The 9913-nt window shown below is 39.4% G+C and overlaps 1 protein-coding gene across 1 annotated transcript in view; it reads right to left on the bottom strand.

The window, feature by feature from the left end:
- Window positions 1–474: 474 nt before the first annotated feature.
- The window catches only part of Neil3 (nei like DNA glycosylase 3), a 50468-nt gene continuing 41029 nt past the window's right edge, over window positions 475–9913 (bottom strand). Inside the window, exons 9-10 of the mRNA XM_031339808.1 lie at window positions 2663–2837; window positions 475–931 (exon numbers count right to left, since the gene is read on the bottom strand). Coding sequence (XP_031195668.1) covers window positions 749–931; window positions 2663–2837 — 358 coding nt within the window. The 3' untranslated portion in view covers window positions 475–748. The remainder of the gene's footprint in view (window positions 932–2662; window positions 2838–9913) is intronic.

Here is a 9913-nt window from a genome sequence, read left to right on the forward strand (position 1 = left end):
TTGAGCTAGGGTTTCACTGTATAGCCCTGGCTGTCCTAGAACTCACTCTATAGACAAGGCTGGCTCACTCTGAGGCTGGCCTCAGAAATCCCCCTATCTCTGCCTCCCAAGTGCTGGGATTAAAGGGGTACACCACCTCTGCCCAGCTTATGCTGTGACTTCAATCCTAGGAATTATGTTAGTTTGGATCTCCACAATTTTCTATGAAAACACTGAAAGTCTTTGAAGGTTTCTGTGTATCTCTAGGATATTAATATTTGCTGAGTGAAATACTGTATTATCTTTCATAAAAGAGCTCTTATATTTTAAATTGAGTTTAAGAAAATGAGGAATATATTTAATGAGATGTTGTACACAGTGGTGGTACCTTGAGAAAAATATTCATAACAGAATAAGAATTTTATAATGCTATATAAACATAATCTCCTAAAAAAACAAATTACTGCTCACCAAAGAACTTACAAAAGACCAAAATCATACTAAGAGTACTTTATTGACATCATTATTAAATATATTGAATATGCATTTTAAAGAAAATATACTGTGGCTCTGGTGAAATAGTGTGTTTATTATTACAACAAAAAAAGTGAAGGTCACATATTTAAACAAAGAATACATCTCAAATACTACAGGATCTTAATTTGTATGCACAACATGTGTTGTATAAGCTTTCTATTAAAAAGCGGGACTGAATGTTGTATGTTTGATGAGTTTTATATACCAGCCATTCTTTACAAAGAGAAAAATATTAGCATCCTGGAATAATTTCCATTCCTGGTCCACTTTCTGCCCACTGGAAAAAATTACACTGCTTTTCTTTCTCCAAAGGACATACAAAGAAATTCCTCCCATTATTAGGTCCAATCTTCAACACAGTTTTCATAATGGAGCGCTTGCCGTGTCTGCAGAATGGGAAGGACAGATCTGCCCACTGAGGGAGGAAGAAGAGAGGTTACAAAGAACACAGTGCTGAGCAGACGAGATTAGCCTCAGTTGATATGACAGTCACTGCTGTGACGAGTAATTTGGCATTGTGCAACAGATGGAAACTATTAATTATCACACTTTAAAAAAGTGGAAAAGCATTTAATTTACATTTATTTATTGTTTGAATCACACAATAAACTGATCACATTTCAAAACACTTTATCAAAGGATATATAAAATTCCTCCCTTTATCCAGAGTAACTGAAAACTATCCAATCTTGATTTTAAGCTACTACCAGGGTCTCAGCTATATGTCTGTTTTAATTAAAATATTGCCAAATATTTGTTATACTGTAATAATACTAAATTCATTAATTTCCTAGGCAAAGGAAAATCCCAGCAGATATTTGCACAGACTAAATTAGGAAAGAGCTACTCTACTCTTAGTATTTGATCTCACGAGAGGAATGAAGGAGGCTGAGATAGTATTAGCAAAATAAAATTACGAAGTCTATTTTTCTATTATATTTGAAGTGGTTCTTAAGAAAACCTGCGAGTCTAGTATGAAATATGTACATCAAGTGTAGGAACTCAAGTTGTCTAATTTCACCTGGAAGTGCCCTTAAAAAGTTTGGACACGGGGCAGAAAACCTTTTTCTTCCTTAGTAAGACAAACCAGCAATTTTGGGGTTCAGCACTGAAACAGATCGCTATTTTCCTTTTTCTATTAGATGTTTTAAGAAGTGTAAGTGAGGGAAATGTGTGTTCTCAAACACTGGAAGAGCACTCAGCATGTGAGAATGTTATACTTGAGGAAAGCAGACAGGTGAACTGACTGAAGGGACCTATGCTCCTGCCTCCTACACCAGACATAGGATCCCCGTGGCTAGGGTATCACAGGCTGTCCTTCCCGTTCCTCTGACCCCACCAGCTTACACTCATGTAAAATTCACTAAGGTTATAGCAAATCCAAGGCGATCATCAGGCTAAGTGTTGATTTTTCTCATGTACTCAATGTCTATGTCATGAAACTTAAAGGACTCATACTTAGTATTTCTTAGTCCTTCCTTCCTTCATCCCTCCCTCCCTTTCTTCCTCCCTCCTACCTTTCCTTCCACCCTTCCTTCCTTCCTTCCTTCCTTCTTTCCTTCCTTCCTTCCTTCCTTCCTTCCTTCCTTCCCCCCTCCCCTCCTCCCTCCCTCGCTCCCTCCCTCCCTCTCTTCCATCCTTCACTCCAGGGTCTCACCATCCAAGCTGCTCTGGAATCCATCATATTAGTCTGGAATCAGAGTCGAGAACCTGTTGCTTCAACTTGCCCAGCACTTGGAATGCAGACATGACTCACTATATCCGGCCTCAATACTACCTATCTATCATTATGAACCAAGAGCAACATTGTTATACTTGTGAGTACAAACATGAAACTCTTTGCTGATCCAATAGCTATTCTGTCATGAGTATTATTTGCTGCATCTCTTCACATCCTAAGTTATTTAATACCCATGCTTTATACTGACTACTAATACGGCCCTTTAAAATGGAAAGGTAAACCCAGGTATAGTGGTAACTGAAATCCTCTAATTTGGAGGATCCTACCTCAAACAAACAAGCAAATGAAGAAACTGCAAACACTGAGATCTGTCACATTACAATAAATAAAACTCACAGTAAAAATAAATAAATAAATAAACAAATAAAAGCAAGCTACAGTAAGCATGGGAAATTTTACACATACCTCAAAAAATCCACACTGTGCTCCTCTGGGCAGAGAACAGGTATAAAACTGCCTCCCCTTGTTTTCTCCATCCTTCCTCACAACTCGGAGAACACAGTGGCGGCCATGTGTCTTGCACCTAGGGCTGCCGGCACTTTCGAGACAAGGACTGCGTGTTGTATTGGTTTGGCATTCACTGTAATGACATGCGACACAATAATGGCAGCATAGCAGCACTAAGAAGGGCCACTCTTACCACTCTGCCCATCCATTTAGTGTTACTTCTAAAGAAAACAGTTTTAAGTTATTCGTTTTTTTTTCTTTTGGTTTGTTGATTTTATTTATTTATTCACTTTACAACCTAGTCATGGCCCCCCTCCTACCCTCCCATCACCTCAGAGCTCTCCCCCATTCCCCACTCCTCTTATTCTCTCAGATGGGGGAGGTCTCCCCCTGGGAGACCCCCTCTGACACATTAAATCACTGCAGGAATGGGTACATCGTTTCCCACAGGTCTCCCACAGACAAGGCAGCTCAGAGGAATGAGATTCTCAGGCAGGCAACATAGTCAGAGACAGTTACCACTCCAGTTATTTGGAGACCTGCATCAAGACCAAGTTGCATATTTGCTACATATATGCAGGGGGATTTGGTTATTATACTCTTAATTTTTTGATTCCTCGGGTAATTCTGATACCTAAACTATGTGTTTAAGGCATAAGCGTTAAATGTCTGAATAAAAATAGTGGGGATTTGTAAGTGGTATATCGGGGTTCCTTATGTTCTTCACTTTGGTTACTCAGCTCTTCGCTTATCATATATTACAGCCTTTTCCCTTTTATTGCCCCTAAAGTATTGTCACATCTACCTGGATCCCATCTCACAAAGCAAACAGGGTCAGAATTATCAATTATTTTCTCGTCTGAAGGAACTCCCATCAGCGCGCCCAGGAGCCCATCTGGTGACTACCTACTCCCACTTTAAAACAATTTTCCATGTCTTTCTTTGATCAAAGTTACTATTTTAGACACACTAACATTCTAGTAAGAAAAAGGCTGCTTCTCAGAGAAGAAAAGTGCATTCCTAAAGCTTAGCAGGTGAGTTCCATCTTTGTACAATTACAATCCAGAGACTTTGAAGCATCCTGCACACACTGAACTGAGCCCAGAAGGGGGTCTTGTCTTTCAGCTTTGTCTTGTCTTTGGGAAGCAATAAGGGAGTTTCATTAAAATTTTTTATTTTCTATACCTTGTATGTTTTAAGTAATACATGTATACTGACCAACCGGTTCAGAATAAAAGTGTTCACAGCCATGAAAAAAAGGGATAATAATTTATCTCAGTTCTAGAAGTTGTATTTAGCATGTGCTAAGTGGGTTTTATTCCCCAGCACCAAAAAAAAAAAAAAAAAAAAAAAAAAATTGTAACAACAAACAAGTCCAGAACTTCTCCATAATGTCACGTCACCATTTTTAACTCTCTTAATAGTAAAAAGTCCAATTTTCATGTTGGGGAAATTTCTAAAAATAATAACTGTAACAATTTTCTTAAATACCTCAAAGTCAGATATATTTTCCTTCTCTTCTGGCTTCTGAGACTAAATTTTGCAACATTTGTTTCAATAATGATGCATCATACAGTACATCTGATTGAAAATTTCAGAAGATATGACTGTTCACTTTTGATGAAACTGAGTTATGCTTTATAGAATATATGATTAAATACATTGCTTTAAAAATAACGTTGCCATAGACCTTCAGCGCCGTTTGCGGATCCGCCGTTTGTAACATTTGAGCGGCGAGAACCACTGCCATGGACAGTATTCTCATTGAATATTTCACCTGTGACTATACTGGTTGTTTCTCTAATCAGAATGGCCTGCAGGTGATATTAATGTCCTTGAGTGATGAGTCACACCAAATCAGCGACAGGAAAGCTGGAAGGCAGTGGCTGGGCATTTGTTTTCCACGAAATTCTTCTAGGCTCCACCCAACAGTTACCTAGCAACAGCTAGGTATGGGGCTGACTTGCTAGAAAAGGACTGTTTGTCCCGCCCCTCCCCACCCCCTCGCTCTTGTCTGCCAATTGGACCCTGGTTACCACGTGACGGTTTGGTAATCCAGCTTATGCCATGCACGTTCTGTTATTATTTGTCTATCCTTGGGGCACTGCAAGTGATAGAAAATAATAACCTTTATCTTCACCCATGGGTGCTGTCTTTCTTTGCTGGGACCTCCAGGCTCCCAGTACCTGGGATGCCTCCTGGACTTAAAGGCTTCCAAATTCACACTCTATCAACAATCAAATTTGGCCCCAATACCCACTAGATAATAACTCTAAATGGTTGCTTAATGGCACTTTTGATCCCACTATTTTAAGGTAATCCAGAAAACGGAAGGTTTCCTATGTTCAGGTTTTCCCTACCTTTGCTCTAAACCTTCTTCTCTTGATTCCTCCTGCTCCCCAACTCAGTTCCTATCCTTGATCCACCTAACAGTCAGCCCTCCAACTACTGATTCTCTCCCCTGACTCCTGCAGCTCTAAAAGTACTCCCCAGACATTGTTTCCGACTTAGCTTGCTCCTCCTACTCTTAAACTTCTTCCTGAGAAATTGTTTTATATCTGATTTCTTTCCATTCTGGTCCACACCAGCTCTAAGCCAGCTGGAGTAGGATAAGGGCTAGGTAGTTACTGGATCCTTGTCCGCACTCAGAACCAGGCAGCCATGTTCTATGCACCAGTCCCAGATCTGCCAAGCTGCCCAGATCCACGGCGGCCGAGGCTGCGGTGTCAGGGAGAGATCTCATTACATGCACATAATGCCCTGCTGGTCAGATGAAATGTGTCTATTTGTCTCTTTTTTATTTCTAACTATTTGTCTCTTTGCTAACCTGTAACCACACTACTATAAATAAATGCTGTTCCATTCTGAGACATAACAAACATATGGCTTTCCACCACCTTTGCTAAAGGTGGGGGGAAGAGAGGCAGAGCTATAGTTTTAGCAGCATCTTACTTAAGTGCAGTTACATGACTGGCTATATAGCTTCAGAGCCATCTTAGTTGAGGGCAGTCACCAATCTTTGTAATGGGAAGTCCCCACTTCACCGCCATCTTGCTTGAGGACAACAACCTGACTTGAAAACAGGTCTCCCAAGACACTTTTCAATTAAGATAAAGTTTTCCTATGGTTTCTATCCTGTCTCGGTAAATAGTAATTTTAATATTAATTTAAAGGTTGACATCATTAAAAACTTAAAGATCACTGCCTTGCTTTTGCTACTGTCATTAAGTTATAACAAAACTTTTTTGCTTGCTAGAACAAATAATTAAAAACAGACACAAATTCAATACTAGTTCACAATCTTGTCAGAGATCTGCTAAATATAATGTCAAATGTTTAAATGTTTAAGCTTACTATGACAGAGACTCCCAAATCCTAAGAGTAACCTCCAAGGTCTCCAAGAAGATATAAGCACAGCTACATAGGATTCTACCTGGATTGTGGTTCTATAACCACTGAGAAAGACTGTGCTATATTGCCTTACCCACTGCTAGGGCTTGACCTAAACTGTGGACAAACAGAAGTCACTTGGAGAATTAAATGTCTCATATTGCCTAAGACAAGGTGAGTCATTTCTCCTATGATCCTCCTCCACAGGGGGAAAAAAAAAAGCCTGTCATCTTCTGGGCCTGATGAAGAGACAGTCTCTGCCTAGGGACATGGGAAAAGTATTTAGATAGTGGGTAGACTAATGGTGTTTCTCATGCTAAATCTATATGATTAACTATTATATTTACTATGTCAAGATTTTGAGTTTCCTTTTATCATCTTTTAAAAGTAAACTTAAAAATGTTTCTCATTATGCTAAACTGACATGTATTCAGTCTTCTAGATTGAGGGGGAAAAGCCATTCTTCCCCCTTCTGCTCGCCAAAAGGTTTTTCTTTTCCCTAAGCTCACCTTAAAGACCCTCATGCAGTTAACAAATTTATCTCTTCTATAAACTCAAATGTGTGTGTGTGTGTGTGTGTGTGTGTGTGTGTGTGTGTTAGGTGTTTACTCAAAATCTACATCCAGGACAGCTCCAGAGAAACAACCCACAGATGCTCCAGTCTAATCTCACAGACACTTCTCTTGGGCCTGGGCCTTCCTACCTGTAGATGATCTCACAGGCGCTAGGGAGCAAGGAAACAGACAAGTCTTCTAAGAGTTGACCAACATCCCTGTCCCCATTTTCTTAGGGTCCCCAACATAGTTTAGGACAAAACTATTGCCCCAAAGTCAGCAGAAGTAGGTAAAGATGACAACCCTATTCTTGCTCCCCCATCATCTCTTTCTAGTTTCTCATTTTTTAATTAAACCAAACGGAGGAATGTTAGCATTTCTTCTAGGCTCCTCCCAACAGTTACCTACCAACAACCAATTATGAGACTGGCTTGCTATAAAAGGACTGTTTGACCTCCTTTTCTCTCTCTGTCTTCTTCCCACCTCCTTGTGTTTCTGGCGAGCCTCTTCCCTTCTTTCTCTCACCTCTCTTTCTGTCCCTTTTCTTTTACTGCCTCCACTCCTTCTCAAACCCCCTTCCCATGTCCCAAATAAATGTCATTTTATACTAGACCCATTCTATGGCTAGTACCTTAGGGGTTGCAGGGGAGGATGCCTTAGCATGGGCCCACTGAGGCACCCCTTCCCACTGTATTATGCCACCACATTACAAAACATATCACGGTCCCTTGCACCAATGACCTTCAGAGGTGATTCAAAACTACAACTTTAAGATAGCTACAGAAGTCAACAGATTTCAAAATAGAAGGGATGCCATAAACAGTTTTAAGTAAAATTTAAGGAAGAAAGAAAATGAAGCTAAGTATATTAGAAGAAATAAACTGAAAGGTGCTTATTAAAATGGACACACATAAATGCAGTTTCATATATACTTTTGATGGCCCTGGTGGTTCAGGCCTGTAATCCCAGCTGCTCTGGAGAATGAGACAAGAGGATTATTTGTTCAAGGGTAGCCTGGCTAGTGTAAGGAATAGGGATGAAGCTGAGGAATTGCACATCCTCACTATGAGAGGAGCCCTAGATATGACACCATAAACAGAAGAACAACAAAACAACCACCAAAACAATTTTATATGATTTTTAAAGTACTGCCTTTGATAGTGTTTAGATTAACATTTCCTAATTTATTTGACTTAAATTTTAATTGAAAACTTCAGAGACCTGAAGAGCTATTTATGATTTTTATTATTGATGCTTTTCAATAGTATCAAGAGGAAAGGCACCCATACCTTGCTACTTCTTCATTTTGTCTTCCATTCTGTGTCCCTGGCATGAATCTGAAGGCAAATCTGGTTGTACATTGTCCTATCCTTGGTACCCAGAATGTGTTCTACTAACTAGAAACATTCGCATCACCCAGTGCTCTACCCACTCAGACACTGACCTACCTACCCCTCCTCCAAATCCCTATGGAATCCTCCTCTGCTTGCTAACAAGATTCCCAGGTGATGCATACACACACTGAGTTGTGAAGTGCTGAGTTAATGTAACCAAGCTACTACTGCCACCTGAGACCATATCAGCTCTAAATATGCACAAGCTAACCTCAATTTTATGGTAGAAAACATTATCTGGGTTAACTAAACGTTCGGCTTAACAGACGATATCTTGGTTCCTCCTTGTTTCAATCATTATTTAGAAACTTACTAAAATGTAGCAGAACATTTTCTATGTAAATTTAGCATAGAGAACAGATGGACTTATTTTGGTGATTAGGTTCATCATTTGAATATTGATTTATAAACAGTGTAGTAATACAGTAAATCAGGATTTGGCAAAACTGTTTCAGACAACACATATTTTAAGCTTTGTGTCTCTGTGGCAACTACTGGATTCTTTTGTTTTTAATACAAAAATAACTAAACAAATGGAAATGAAACATTACACAACAGGTATCAGGCTGGATCTGGTCTTGCCGGCTAAAGTTCACTAGAGTAGACATCATTAGAATCAAAGACAATGCTTTGAGGCATAACACATTCTCAGTAAATGATAAAAAAGATAAAATTACTGTCTGGCATGTGCAAAACACATGGGTTCCATTCTTAGTACCTTAAAAAGGAATAGACTAACAATAAAGAAATCAGTAAATAAAAACTATTCTTGTGATGGAAAACTATTTTGTTATCTGTAATTAGTTAATTTGTAAGCAATTGATTTATAAATTAATTAATGTATGTGTTATGAATGATTTAGTAAAGTAAAAATACTGCTTGGAAATAATTTTTAAATTAATTGGTCCAACTGACTGTAGATCTGATAATCTAATATTATTTCAAAGTTTAAAGTAAACAAAAATTAAAGAAGTGAAGCACTGAGAACTGTTGGCTTATATTTTTCAAAACCTACTTGACTAAGGGGTCTTAAACACACCAACCTCCATTATAGCCCACCAACTAAAGGTAGGGAGGAAGATGGCTAATAGGACAAGAGAGACGTGGGCCTGTTTAGAAATAGTTCTTTGGGGTGATTCCAATCTTCATTGTCCCCAGTACAGTCCACTAGCAAAACACCAAATATGAATCAGCAGCAGCGGCTGGATCCAGAAGAAACCTCAAGGCTCTCCTGATCAGTGCCAGTCCACTGACGCAGAAAGCAGCAGCCAGAACTCCTTCAGAAGCTCTCTGGTGAGTTTCTATTTACGAAGTAATGGCAATCAAAGATCAAAGAAAGCAAGGCAAACCATTGTAAGAACATTCTTAATGAAGGCTAGCATCGGCAAAGCCCAATGAAGACCAGCAAGGTAAACCAATGCCAGAGCATGTCCACTGTCTGATGGGTTATACTTATACTCTTTCCAAACATCATGTGTTCTCTCAAGCATCAGCTCCAGCAAAATATCACATACTCTTTTGCCAGGCAGCTTCCAGAAAAGCATGTGTTTATTCTCAGCAAAACATCCTCTTATGTGTCTGCTTCAGCAAAACATCCTCTCGTAAGACAGTTTCCAGAAAAACAACACACAACACAACTGCATGTCTAAGGAAACTGGAAATTTCCACTTCAGAAAACTCCCAGAGGTGAAGCAGAACAAGAGGCGAAGCAGAACAAGTGTAAGCCATAACACACAGACCCTCCAACAGCTGGCAGGAGCCGACATGGGAGATGGGGAGGATTTTGAAGTTGTCCTCTTACTTTTACATGGGACTCTTTGTATGTTAGTCCAGCTAGCACACATGCTTTCTTTGAAAATGGACCACTCTGT

The sequence above is a fragment of the Mastomys coucha genome, unplaced genomic scaffold (genome assembly GCF_008632895.1).
Source record: "Mastomys coucha isolate ucsf_1 unplaced genomic scaffold, UCSF_Mcou_1 pScaffold22, whole genome shotgun sequence".
Lineage (NCBI taxonomy): Eukaryota > Metazoa > Chordata > Mammalia > Rodentia > Muridae > Mastomys > Mastomys coucha.